This window comes from Labrus mixtus, chromosome 16, assembly GCF_963584025.1.
Source record: "Labrus mixtus chromosome 16, fLabMix1.1, whole genome shotgun sequence".
NCBI lineage: Eukaryota > Metazoa > Chordata > Actinopteri > Labriformes > Labridae > Labrus > Labrus mixtus.
In genome coordinates, this window is record NC_083627.1 from 15250200 (window position 1) to 15264143 (window position 13944).

Below are 13944 nucleotides of genomic sequence, written 5' to 3' on the forward strand. Positions count from 1 at the left end.
GGCCTGACCGTACACCCGACAACAAGCATCTTGACACACACGCTGTTGTCTTTCCCATTTTCCACCTGACACAGTTGTCATTTTCACACCCCAAATCACTTTGCCAAGCGCTTAACGCCGTCCAAATAGGGCCCATAGACTGTATAGACACTGTCATTCTTCTAACCATCTAGTTCTCTCACAGCTGCAGTCAATGAAACCTGAGTGATGATTCCTCTAATCCTTACGAGCACATAAAGCAGACCACACGAGCGAGGAAAGACACAAGATGAAGCACTGACACGTTTTCTACTTTCTTTGTCTCGCAGAAAACAGCAGCGGACGGGAAGCGCCAGGAGATCATTGTGTTGGATTCCAAGAGGAGCAACGCCATAAACATCGGCCTGACAGTGCTGCCTCCTCCTCGCACCATAAAGACGGCGATCCTTAACTTTGACGAGTATGCGCTCAACAAGGAGGGCATCGAGGTGAGGGATACAGATGACCCAGACCCATTCATTTATGTTGTATATGACAGTCTACCTGTCACTCATGCTCAGATATAATTTACTGGATCTAGAATTGAACATTGGTCCAAATGAATGTGATATCATTGCTATGATTGCTATTATTGTTGCATTGTCTGGCTCTGTCCACTTAAGAAATCCAACACAGAAACAAGATGAGTGAACTTGAGAACAGCAACTCGCTTTTCAGCCAAGAATCCCCAGTGCTGTGTTTTCAACAGTACTGAAGGCATTTTCAAGACTAGCGTCATTGGCAAAACAACTCTTAGTCATCCCACCTCTTTTTTTTACCCACCCTCAGAAAATCCTGACGATGATCCCCACAGAGGAGGAGAAGCAAAGGATCCAGGAGGCGCAGCTGGCAAACCCCGATCTCCCACTGGGCTCAGCAGAGCAGTTCCTCCTCACCCTGTCCTCCATCAGCGAGCTCTCTGCCAGACTTCAACTCTGGGCCTTCAAGATGGACTACGAGGCAACCGAGAAGGTGTGTAAAAAGTAATATGGGGCAATTCGAAAAAAATAAAAATAAAAGAAGAGGAAGTTTCATTTTACAAGAACCATCAATCACCATTATCAAAAGCACATTTAAATCCATGCTGTGCAAGTGAACTTCATCTTATCAAAGGAGAAACAGACACAAACATATGAAGCCAAATGAACTCTGAAGGTTTGAGTAAATGTGCACGGCATATGTGGTGTGCATTTAAGTCTGAGTGTGTTATGCAGAGTATCAACATCCCTTTTAGTACAAACAACATCCGCAAAACATCAACATAGTTACATCATAACATAACCAAATATGCACCCTTATTAGCAGCACCTTGTCTCCTTTTGGCACACCGTGTTTTACTCGAGCGAAAGAATCTGCAGGAGGACGAGAACAAAGTCAAAAAAAAATGCAGAGAATTGAAAACATTCCAGCCCCTCTCTTTCTGTCCTGGGAATTTTTACGGCTTACCGCAGGATGTTGTTGTTTCTAATTTCTCCATGAAAGGCACAACTCCCGAGCACAGGTTTGACAGAGCACTGTTCCCGGCTTGACTCTGCGGGACTCTGCGCAACATACCATGCAGGCGCACAAACAGATGCACATAAGAGAACCTCCAGCAAAAATAGACGCGCTTAATTTAATCAGAAGTATGTTTGAGGGAGAATGCTGACTGAGGCAAGAACATTTAAACAACCTGAGGACCTCAAACAATCGCAGATGATTTGTGGTGGGACACACCTGTGCTCCATAGACGCATCAAACACAATCATAATTTACTCCACTAATGCTGTGTGTGTGTGTGTGTGTGTGTGTGTGTGTGTGTGTGTGTGTGTGTGTGTGTGTGTGTGTGTGTGTGTGTGTGTGTGTGTGTGTGTGTGTGTGTGTGTGTGTATACTCAGGAAGTAGCGGAGCCTCTGCAGGATCTGAAGGAAGGTATGGAGCAGCTGGAGAAGAACAAAACTCTGCGCTTCATCCTCTCCACGCTGCTCTCTATCGGGAACTTCCTCAACGGCACCAATGTGAGTCATGACCATAACAGGGTGGCATCATTATACTGGGACTTAATGACAAGCTTCTTTTGTTTGCAGCAGTAGTTTGTCAAGATTGTAAAGACAGTAAATTATATAGAGTTTGGATTTTCTAAGCCTGTGATTTGTAGATTAAAAATGACATCACATACTGACTACTGTGATTTGGTGATGATAGATTCACCTTATGTTAGTGTATATATAGGAAAGCTTTTTCTTTATTTTTTTTATATTCTGTGTGTCCTTATGTCCAGGCAAAAGGCTTTGAGATGACATATTTGGAGAAGGTTCCAGAGGTAAAGGACACGGTCCATAAGCAGTCTCTGCTGCATCACGTCTGCTCTGTGGTGGTGGAGAACTTCCCTCAGAGCACCGACCTCTACTCCGAGATCGGAGCCATCACCCGGTCGGCAAAAGTAGGCACCACACTCACTCATGGAAAACTCATTTTGTCAACACACTAGAAAACATTTTCAAGAGGGGTCAAATTAAAAGCAGAATTTTTTAAGGATAGATTCCCAAGGAACTTAGGTCACAGGTTTCCTTGCTTGTCAGGAGCTATTGACGGCACCTGTGATGTTCCCCCTCAGCTGGTGGCTGATGGCGGTCAGCTGGGCTGGGAGGTTATATAGGCAGGTGGAAGGTTCCCCGCTCAGTTGGTTTTGTGTCTCCAGCGAGTCAACACCATCAGTTGGCTTTCTGTGGGGTTTTCTTTGAGTGAAAATGAAAAAATGCGGCTTGTTCGAATAACGCGCCTTGTGAAGTTTGGTATTATTTACTGAGCCATCGTGCATATCACATCTGAGTTGGAGTGTCAATAACATATGGGCCTACTGTGCGCGCCAACTGAACAGTAGGTCTTAAGAGTATACAGCATGGATAGAAGGGACTGTCTACTGTCAGATTGTGTAGGCACTTTGCAATTCGGAAGCATCTTTTTTTTTTTAAACATTTGTGACTCCTTCCATTACCCCTCTTTTCATTGACTCCCACTTCTCTTTGTTTTGGCTCCAATTAATGTTCATCTGTCATGATAGAATCAGCAGGTGGTTTTCTTGTTCTTCTGCCACCTGTAAGAGACCCGAGGCCCACTCATTTGGTACCCTCTTGTAACAAGTGCAGTGTTTTGTTAGTTCACCAAGTCGTGATCCCTGTCAATCAGATTTGCTTTCTGGGGGGAATGTAACAAGACATGCAGCTGAAGTTTAGAAACTAAAATTGATGCCAACTTTCATTTTATTATCTTTATTATCAGAGAAAAATAAAACTTGACAAAACTTTTCACGTGTTAAAAAAGTCAACCAGTCATCATATGCTTCTTTATCTATAAAAATAAAATAAGGGTGTCAATTTGGCTCCCAAACAATGGATGCAGGGAAGTCTTTTAATAAGCTCATCAAGCTTCTTGGTGAATATTCAGAAGTTATCTCAAGTCCTTTTTTTCAAAAGAACTTTAACTGTAAGATCTGAAATTGTCAAACAATGAAAGCTTGGTTTTTTTTTTGGTTGTTGATTTAGCTTGATATTAAAATCTTCTTTAAGTGTCTGATTTCACTGTGTTCCTGTATATGTTTTCATGTTGTAGCCCCATCAGCGAGATTAAACATATTTACTTACACTACTTTCAGCATTTTTTTTTTTGGATGCACTTTTTGTGTAGTACCCTCAATATGTTTCTATATCTCTACTCTTAGGTGGATTTCGACCAGCTTCAGGAGAATCTGTGTCAAATGGAGCGAAGGTGCAAAGCATCATGGGACCACCTAAAGGTGATTGCAAAGCATGAGATGAAGCCCCAGCTAAAGCAGAAGATGTCTGACTTCCTCAAAGACTGTGCAGAGAGGATCATCATCCTCAAGATAGTTCACCGCAGGATCATCAACAGGTAGCCCCCGCCCCCTCCCCCCCACACTCTGCTGGTTAGTGTAGCAAAACAACATTTACTACAGATGTCTGAGCATCTGTTACTGATAGTCACTCTCTCTCTCAGAACTTCCATTTTTTCCACTCCATTAATCACAATCACTTAAATAATCAGTTGTTTTCAATGGGGAAAATAAGACACATTAAATATAGAAGGGACTTTAACATACTCCAGTGTTAACAATTTAGCTTCTAGTAATTTTTAAGATGTGATGAGGAATTAAATGTTATTAAAGTTATAATCATTCTTAAGTTTACATGTAATACTGTATGTCATGGGAAATCATTTAAAAGATCTACTCCTTGAACTGTAAAATTCCCCCATCCCATGAGGAATGAAGTAATTACTCACTAAAACCACAAGTGTTTATTGTCTAGTCTGTAATCTTACAATAGCCCCTTTGATTACATATTGTCCCTGAAGGACTTTTAGGGACAGTTTTGTCATTTCTCTTTTTCCTCCCCCAGGTTCCATTCATTCCTGCTCTACCTTGGTCACCCGGCATACAGCGTGAGAGAGATCAGCGTCCACAGGTTCAGTAAAATCCTCAGCGAGTTTGCGCTGGAGTACCGAACGACCCGAGACCGCGTGCTCCAGCAGAAACAGAAGCGAGCCGACCACCGCGAACGCAACAAGACCCGAGGAAAGATGATCATGGACGTCAATGCACCTGTGAGGGCCAAGCATCAGAAACACAAAAACTTTTAGCTCTCTTTTCTTCTTCTTCTTTTTTTTTTTTTCCACATCTAGAGCTGTTTTACTCCTTTTTCCTTTGCTCTTCTCTGAACTATCTTTTAAATTTGACTCTTTCTTCCCCCTGTAGTCTGATGATGAAGAAGAGAGTGAGGTATCAACCTGTGTGCTGGTTGCCTGCATACGTGTGTGCGCGTGCGTGTTTGTGTGTGCGTGTGCATGAAAATACTATCCCTGACTGCATCTCTTTACCTCAAGTTTTCTTTTCACTCATTTTAACCTCTAAATGGATGAGTCAATGAGGTAGAGGAGGGATTGTAATCTAAACATGTTGGTTGTTCTACTTGAGATGGCATGTTTGTGTCACAAAGTATGACAAAAACACACAAGCTGAAAAACTCTTATCCACTTTCCTTTCTTCTTCTCTCCCTTCAGTGTGGTCCATCCTATGGCTCTAGCAGCAGCAACAGGGCCCCTAGTGGCAGCCAGGAGAGTGAGCAGCCACAGGGTCTGGGCCAGTCTGAGGATGCTGCGGAGCACGAGAACATGAAAGCAGTGCTGAGAACTAGCCTGAGTGGCGGGGACAAGGAGGCGAGCGGAGTACCAGGACTTCGAACACGAACAAGATCCCGGCCTGGACGAGGAGGTGAGGGTGACGGGAAGTTCCTGACAGAGTCACACAGGCGAAGTGAATGAACATCAAAACAGTTTTGTGTAAAACCTGTTCCATATTCTGCTCTATGCGTTCAGGTCGCACTGTGCAGGCATGGACGCCAGCGGCGGAGGACACTCATGTCTGCGGAGACGACGCCGCCGACGAAATAATGGAGCGCATAGTGAGGTCGGCCACTCAGGGCCCGGGAACTAGAGCCCAGCCCCGGGAGAGGAGGCGCTCCAGGGCAAACCGCAAGTCATGTAAGTTACGCTTCACCTGAATGCTCACTTCTGTCCCCAATCAATAGAGCAAACTAGTTCTGTGGAGGTTTTGTTCATTTTGTGTGTTGATGTACAACAAAGCCACAAAAAAAAAAAAACCGACTGATGAAGCTTCTCACATAAACGCTAGAATATTGAACTGGTCCAGTTCCCCGAACCTTGAGAAGTCCTCCTCATTGATGTCCGTGAAGGAGTTGTATAAATACAGCAGAGTAGGCATCACAACCCCCCTCCATCCAGTTGCATTATGGGAAATGTAAAATCCAAAGTGCTAGAGCGCTGACAAAACAAGCAAAGTCTCACACATTTATAGATGTCCAATGTTTAGACTCCCGAGTTAACCCTTAGATGATTTGAAACGCTGGACATAGAATTAGACATTAATAGAAAGTTAGTCTTGAAAGAAGCTGTGTCAGAGTGCTCACAGATATGTTTTCCAAAAGCCAAATTGGGATTAGCGTTTAAAGGTCACAGTGTTTTAATTCATGTATTATATTATTAGTTAAATCTGTCAGTTTGGAAGTTCATAAAGCATTGGAAGTAAGCATGTCCTAACTTCTCCTTTTCTTTCTTCCTGCAGTGAGGCGGACACTTAAGAATGGTCTGACCCCAGAGGAAGCTCTTGCTTTAGGACTTACTGATTCTCCTGATTCATGAATGTGATCAGCCGACCTCCTGCCTGTCCTTGTTGTCTTGGAAACATAGCCACAATCATCAAAGGGACATCTCTGACAGCCTTCTGCTTTCGCCACGGGTTGTAGAGGGGTTTTTCCACCAGTCACAACCCCCCAGTTAGAATTTTGCCAGCTGCTTATTTTGCCTGTCATGTCTGGCTGATGAAGCTGCAGCCTTGAGTGTTTTTTTTTTTTTTTTAAATGCAAATCCAAGCAGACGTCAAAGAAAGAGAATCTGTGTTGAATAGGACAGAAATGAAATAAGGTGAAACATTTTCATTTATCTTAACATTTATGGAAAAAAAATGTTGCATTAGTCCAAAAAACAGATTTTTTCTTGTGATCTCCTGCATCTGTGACTTCACCATTTTCATTTATTCAAAGCTGTGAATTTCAGTTGCAAATATCAACAGGCTGAAATGGAAGTTACATTTTGTCTGACGTCCTGCTCTGATGTATCCAAGAGGTCACCTCAAACAAAGAGGCTTACTAAGAAGGATCCTTTTTGTAAAAAAAAGGCAAATGTTTGCTTCTGCAGCAGCATGTTTGACAAGTGACGAGTGTCGATGTTTAGTAGGAATGTGAAAGGTTTACATTCTGATGTGTGCCTTTCATTTAAAAAGGGACAACGCTGTACCTGTATCCCACCTCTCCCTCTTGCTTTATGCACCTCCTACTTCTCAGATCACTCACAAATGTCACATTTACAGCCGTCATGTATCGATATGATCGTTGAATACCATTGACTTTGTTATTTTGGCAAAATTGTTGTCAGTATTTATTTGCAAAGCTCCGACATCTTGCACCTTACTCGACATTAATCGTTTCTCAAGCTGAAACTGATTCAAATCACACACAGAAAAAAAAAAGATGTTTTAATCTCAGAGGAACTTTTTGTAAAGTGTAAAAAGACAAAAAGATGGAAACGCTTTTTTTTAATTATCTATTTTGAAGGACATGCAGAGAATTCTGCATAAAATGTGTACATGCCCTTTTCAGCTGCCAGGTACTAAATACTGAAGTACAGTGTGCATGTTTGGTGAGGTTCATGTGTTGTACTATTTTTGTATTTTCTGTAGAAACTTGTATTATAGTCTAAGAAGAGAAGGGGTTAAAAAAAAAGATGCTGTTCTGTGAATTGTAATAAATAATAAAAACAATTAAAAAGAGCTTAAATATGTGTTTCTCTGTGTTTAGAGAGGTGAGCGTTATCTGCATATTTTGTTTGAACTCTGTTACCATGTTGTACTTTGTATGAACTTGACAGGTTGTGGATCATTTGAAGTCCCATCTGAATCATGTGCTCCCCTCTTAGGTCAACACAAACTGGCTAATATCACTGCGTAAATATTATGTGGTGAGCTGAACATGACACCGAGATGGAGTACATTTTCACTTGAAATGCTGTGTATACACATTCTGCAATAATAAAACAAACATCGAGTGAAACCGAAGGGGGTGTGTGTGTGTGTGTGTCATTGTGCTTCACTTCTTTCACTGAGCCTTTAAGTTCACAAAGGAACACAAACATGGGTGTGTCTCTATACTGACCAACCTTTAGATGAAACAGGAGCCACACTTGTACCTGTGCTGTTCAGTGTTACGTGTCTTAGTTTGATTAACAAAGCGTCTGTCCGCGCCTACGTGGATGAGTCTGCTGTTGGTGTTTGATCCCCTCCAGGCTGGCATGTGATGATCACTCTGGAGGGGGGGGGGGGGGGAAGCTGCAGGGCCACAAACAAAAACATCTTTATTTTGTGAAATGGGAGCACATGGGGCACAAGCCTTGGGAGTCAACCACAAAAAGTTACCACAAATAATAATAAAAAAAAAACTCATTAGTGCAACCAAACTTTAAACTTCCAACTCCCTAACTTCAAACATGGAGACAACAGTACTGAGTAGGTCATGTTCTGCATGTTTATACCTAGAGGTATAAAACTGTATTTGGGATATGTTGACTATTATACAGTATATCGTAATAAATCATAGATTGTTTTCTACATCTTTGCTTTTGAAGGAATCGGTTCAAGTCGCAGGGTAGCTGCTCCAATGACATCCCGGGGGAGCAAACACTGGGTCTCCATCTCACTGAAAAACTCTGTAACATACAGCAAGCAAATGTAAAGAAGCATACAACACAATCGCACCATATTAATCATTTGTCTTAGATAAAGTCGTGTACTATCAATGATTTTACCCCGAAGAGGAGAGACATGATTCTGCTGTGGAGAGAAACAGACGATCTGGTCACTGAACTCAAACCCTGGGAAGACTACCATTCTCCATGGAGAAGGTACATATGAACATTATGCTCACACGCAAATAAAGACACACAAATCCACTATTCTGAAAGCGATGTGTCGTCCATTTGATTCTAAATCAATGTGGCTTATTTCCAAACAATGTTTATGCTTTCCGTTTTGGGTAGGTGACTGCAGAGTGTATGATGGTAGAATTATTTTTTTGTGCGGCTAATTGACCTTGTTTTCTCAGTTTTAGGCTGTCTGCTGAACGTTTCCAAAAACTAGCCTAATATTAGGAGCCTGCTGAAGGACAGAGCCAGCATCTAAAGCGTTCAGACAGCCCCAATGGTTAAGAATCCCCTGAAGAATCCCTAAAAACACTCCCAACATTAACAGGATTGTGTAGTGGGGGGTTGATTTGAATGTAAAATTAATAGAAAGATATTACATTTTTTATTTTTTTTGTGTATTTAATATTTAAGGGTTCAATCGTCTATGCTTGGTTAGATGTTAAATCATTACCATAGACTGGAAATGGTCATTACTTGATAAAGTTGTAATACATACTCCCGACCAATAGATGGCAATATGCGCTTTTGATGTACTTTGATATCTCCCATGAAGTTTTGCAACGAGCGACATCAAATCCATTTTATTTAGGTCGAGTCAGTGTATCTGGTGGGAGTGTCAGCGACAGTGAGGTTTCAGGCTCCAAAATCCCAAACCATGGCCCAGGACATGACTCTGCTGTGGGGCTCCGGCTCTCCTCCGTGCTGGAGGGTGATGATCGCTCTGGAGGAGAAGAACCTGCAGGGATACAACCAGAAACTGCTCTCCTTTGATAAAAAAGAGAACAAGTCCCAAGAAGTGTTAGATTTAAATCCAAGGGGACAGGTAGGAAGTAGACCCATTTAACCTGCTAAATATTAAACTTCAGACTAACAGCCTTGACGTGAATAGCATTGTGATAAGTGTCGTAAATCAACCTCAACCTGCTGCAGCCCCACTAGCTGAAACATTAACACCCAGACTCGATTTTAAAAGTCAAACATTTAAAAGTGTTGCAGCTTCCATGTAAAATGTATTGTTTCTCAACTGTCTCTGAAGGCTGAAGACGAATCAGAGGGATGTGTCTTTTCATTCGGCTTTAATAGAATCTAATTACAAGTATTTATTGACAGTGTACACAGAATATACAGGAGAAATCAGGAGTGCTGCGTCTGAAACAAGGGTGCAAGACAATCAACAAACAAATTAAAAAAAAATCAGTTAAACACACAGCAGACACAATTCATAAAATCTGAAATGAATAGTATAAAAAATAGGATATCAAAAGTGTAGCACATAAAATAGTGGGTTGCACTTTTAAAGAATAGTTAGATTAATTCAGGAATGAAAATGTATCAGCCCACATGTAAACACAGTTTTTCTATGTGTTTGTGCGTGACTTTAAACATCCTGTATCTCCTACAGGCAGGAGAGAGAACAGTTTGTGACCAGGGTGGGAACAGTCTTCAGTGGTTTTCTTGGCTCTGCTGAGGCCACTGGAGCTAGAGATGCCCTTTAGAGAAGGCAGAGGACAGCCAAACATGTATTCTGCCCTGTCTTAGATCACTCTCTATCAGCAGCTGAGCAGCCAGTATACCACGACGAAAGGGGCTTGTTAGTTGTTGTTGTTGTTTTTTTCTTTCTTTCAGTTTGATGTCACGCACTGAATCTGCTATTCTGTACCTTTTGCAGCCAATGTTCAAGATAAATTCTCGAAACATTTTTTGGGCACCAATGCGTCAAGTCATTCTTTTTCATGCAAGCGCCCAGCAGAGGACGACAATGACCAAAACAACAACGACAACTTTAAAGTTCATGAAGTACTGGTTGACTGTCAGCATACGGAAGTAATCATAAGACTTCAAGTGCCTCCAGTTCTGTGCTCGACCGCTTAACAGGATCAAATCTAATCAACTGGATTTTTTGAAAGAGTGCATGTCCATTGCTCTACAGAGTTATACAAGCTGTGTTGTGGTAGCTCAAGCAAAGCATGCTGGAATTTAACTTCATTTGCAATATCTAGTCATTTCATGACTGGTTTTGAAATTCTGAATACACTGTCATTTTAACAAAGGTACCTTGCTGCCTTGTTCTGTATATTAGACATGTTGTAGTGGGCAGTGTTTCCCCAAGAGTCCCTGTGTGATGCGGCTCAGCAGCTTTTCTTAATTAGCTCCCAGCAGCATTTACATTAAGACAAGTCGCGATGAGAACAATAACACTAATAGCAGTTAACCCTTGAACAGCTCTCGTTGCCAATAAAACTGTTTTTTTTTTCCAGCTTCCCACCTTCAAACATGGTGACATCATTGTGAATGAATCCTATGCAGCCTGCTTTTACCTGGAGGTGAGTGAGCCTGCGTACAACTGGCCAACTATCAATTCTGCAAACATTTTACAGACAATTCTTTAATGTTTGTGTGTTTTTTTTCTCTCTCTCTCTCTCTCTCTCTCTCTCTCTCTCTCCCTCTCTCTCTCTCTTGTGTCTCTGGCAGAGTCAGTTTAAGTCCCAGGGCAACAAGCTGATCCCAGACAGCCAGACAGAGCAAGCGCTGATGTACCAACGCATGTTTGAGGGTTCCACCTTCTACGATAAACTCAGTAAGACTAAAGAAAAAGGAACATATCCAATAAAGGATAAAACCATCTCCGATATAAATGTTCCCCCAACAACAGTGTTTTTTTTATTCCTGTTTGAATCATTGTAATTGTAAAGTTAAAAAATACTACACTGTAATGATGTCATACATCCAGTGCTTCTGCTAGCCTTATGTTATCTGAATATCTCAATGTGTTGTTTTTTTTTATAGATGCAGTCATTTACTATGAGTGGTACGTCCCTGAGGGAGAGAGACATGACTCGGCCCTGACGAGACACAAGGAGGCTCTGACCACTGAACTGAAGCTCTGGGAGGGTTACCTGCAGAAGGTACCGAGTGTGCAGGCGAACAAAGTCAAAACCAAAGGCAGTAGAAATAATCGATGAAGTCATTGTGATGTCACTGTGAATATGAAGCCTCTAATGGGACATTCGGCTGCTGCCATGTTGGTTTTCTTGAACCAGAAGTGACCGAATTTGAACTAAAGGTGCTGGAGAGGAGTGAGGGTTTGGGAAACACCAGTGGCTAATTTATATACTTGTGGATGAGCCCATGTCGGTGGTTTGTAACCACAGTAGTTTAAAAACACATACTGGGGAATGATCAACAACAGTTACTCCATATTACTAAAATTCCCTCAATCAAAAAAGCTTGTGCATAGATTTCTTGGACAGTCAGTAAAAGCATTAAGCCGCACAGAAAATCAAATTTCTTTAATTTTTTCATTTAAAAAAAAAAAAAACTCCAATAAAAGCACAGACGACATAAACAAGGCCGAGCTGACACCTAGCAGACAGCCAGATGTAAGTTCACCTCAATGTGACCACCCACATGATGAAGAACTTCAGGCTAACTTTAGAATATAATTCTAATAGGAGAGTTATATACAAAATAACCCCCCATACCGTTGACATGATGAGAGGATTGAGCGATAATGCTGCATTCATGTGGTGTGGGACACATCGGAAAAACGCACATGAACACCTGCTCAAGTCGGAGCAACAACTCGGAAACTCGGAAAAGAACAAGGTGCCCGACTTCCCTACTTGACGTCAGAATCGTCATCACATGAGGGCCAAAATATGTTTTGTTAATGTTAACACACTTTTTATTTATTCATTCAAGTATTGCAAATCAACGTTTTGCTAAAATATAACTCATAACGGTTACATTTCACTGATCTTCTTCGTAGCATCTACGCGTTTTTTTTTTTTTTTTTTTGCTGTTGTTACAACATTCAGACTTTAAGAGCTGAAATCACGCAGCACATGAATGCAGCATAAGCACCAGAACAGCTTTTGTAGCAGGCTGTAAACGTGTTAGCCTAATGAGGATTCTTCAGCTGTGGAACCAGCCTAAGTGGACACTTCAGGCTAAGTGTTACAGCTTCTCAAAACTTATTGATGTTCAAATAAACGTTGTATTTTTCACCTCTCTCTAGCTGGGCTCCAACACTTGCCTAGCTGGACCGACCTTCTCTCTGGCAGATGTGATCGTGCTTCCGACTGTTGCCACCCTTTTCAGATTTGGGTAAGCGAGAACACTTTAGCATGTTCTTTAAGACGTAACACGTTTTGTGACTTTGCAGTTTCAAATGTCGTCTGCTCTGTAGGATGTCTGCGGAGCGTTACCCCAACTTGGGAGCGTATTATGCTCTGCTGAAGGAGCGGCCCAGCATCAAAGCCAGCTGGCCTCCACACTGGCTGGAGAACCCCAAGGGCGTAGACACACTCAAAGACATCTGAGGCCCTCGGAACAGTTCGCTGTCACGTCCGCCTGTAGGGTGTTTGGTTTATGTAGCTTAACTTCACAGTTTGTAGAATGTGATGCTAACCCTTTACCTGTCCGGCTTTAAAAAGGGAAGAAAGTGTCAAGAACTGAAATACGTTCTCAAAGTATTACAGTTGTAAAAGAATAATTAATTTTTTGTCAGTCTAACTTTAAATCCTTTTTTTTTCTCTTTCACAGCTGCGTGTTTCTGTCCAATCTTTACATCAGAAATCAGTCGATTTACAAATTAAAATGTGCAGAGTGTAGTGTTTGCAGGGTAACAAGCACAGGCTGCAGGGAAATGTCACACTATAATACTGTAAACATTGCACCTGTTTGTTGAACAGATAAATGGCGTGTGTAACGAACAAATCCCTGTTGACTAATAAATGCATTAAAACAGCAGCTTTTAGTGCGTGTGAAGTGTTCATATGAAGTCAGTTATTAAAGTCACTTTGTTTTGAAACCACATTTCCACAAACATGAGACAGACTATCAGCAGACACTGTATTGTTATCAGAGGCTTGTACGATACAGAAGGTCAACATACCCGGGTGTTTTTTTTATCCGTGTTTATCTCTTATCTCAGATGTAACCTGCTCTAGAACTGGTTAGACGAGCAGCTTAATTCACTGTTGGCGATTTATCCTGATATGAAGGCCACCTTCATTGTCCTTAAAACCATTGAGAGTAACCCTGAAGATAAATCTCTAACCGCAAATCCTGCTCTGTGGTTGTAGATTTAATAGCTCAATATGAAAAACTAAAGATTTTACTGCTGAAGGTAGGGACATCTGAGGTGTTCACTCTTGTGGTTAGAAGGTCCAGTAAAAAGTTAAACATTGTTGATTATATAAACACCAATTTTGAGATCAATCTAGCGAAGCGATGTCATATGAAAGAGGTGCAGGAGTCTTTCAGGACATGACTCATTGGTTTTATGGTTTGAATGATTGTGCCAATCCCTGTTTGCTCTGCACAAAGGTAATTCAAATCCTGTGTTGTCATGACTTTGCATAAATGAGACGC

At 41.6% G+C, this 13944-nt stretch overlaps 2 protein-coding genes across 4 annotated transcripts in view; both read left to right on the plus strand.

Annotated features, from left to right (window-relative positions):
• fhod3a (formin homology 2 domain containing 3a) overlaps nt 1-7427 on the plus strand; it is a 56604-nt gene extending 49177 nt beyond the window's left edge. For 2 of the 3 annotated variants that reach the window (XM_061059556.1, XM_061059558.1), the window contains 10 exons: nt 309-467; nt 808-990; nt 1896-2015; nt 2279-2440; nt 3719-3909; nt 4416-4620; nt 4772-4795; nt 5077-5287; nt 5392-5556; nt 6158-7427. In XM_061059556.1, coding sequence (XP_060915539.1) covers nt 309-467; nt 808-990; nt 1896-2015; nt 2279-2440; nt 3719-3909; nt 4416-4620; nt 4772-4795; nt 5077-5287; nt 5392-5556; nt 6158-6234 — 1497 coding nt within the window. In that variant the 3' untranslated portion in view covers nt 6235-7427. The remainder of the gene's footprint in view (nt 1-308; nt 468-807; nt 991-1895; nt 2016-2278; nt 2441-3718; nt 3910-4415; nt 4621-4771; nt 4796-5076; nt 5288-5391; nt 5557-6157) is intronic. The other variant, XM_061059557.1, reaches the window with a different exon arrangement.
• A 1706-nt stretch (nt 7428-9133) lies between these two features.
• LOC132991046 (glutathione S-transferase A-like) lies at nt 9134-13320 on the plus strand. The gene is made up of 6 exons (XM_061059613.1): nt 9134-9391; nt 10827-10892; nt 11041-11146; nt 11356-11474; nt 12587-12675; nt 12758-13320. Exons 1-6 carry the CDS (start codon nt 9224-9226, stop codon nt 12888-12890), a joined length of 681 nt encoding a protein of 226 aa, XP_060915596.1. The 5' UTR covers nt 9134-9223; the 3' UTR covers nt 12891-13320.
• The last annotated feature ends 624 nt before the right edge of the window (nt 13321-13944 follow it).

Bases quoted from the DNA above. Each gene is read 5' to 3' on its own strand.
- LOC132991046 (XM_061059613.1), top strand. From the start codon at position 9,224: ATGGCCCAGGACATGACTCTGCTGTGGGGCTCCGGCTCTCCTCCGTGC. The intron at 10,893-11,040 runs GTGAGTGAGCCT...TGTCTCTGGCAG, and splicing joins CAGCCTGCTTTTACCTGGAG to AGTCAGTTTAAGTCCCAGGG. The intron at 11,475-12,586 runs GTACCGAGTGTG...ACCTCTCTCTAG, and splicing joins GGGAGGGTTACCTGCAGAAG to CTGGGCTCCAACACTTGCCT.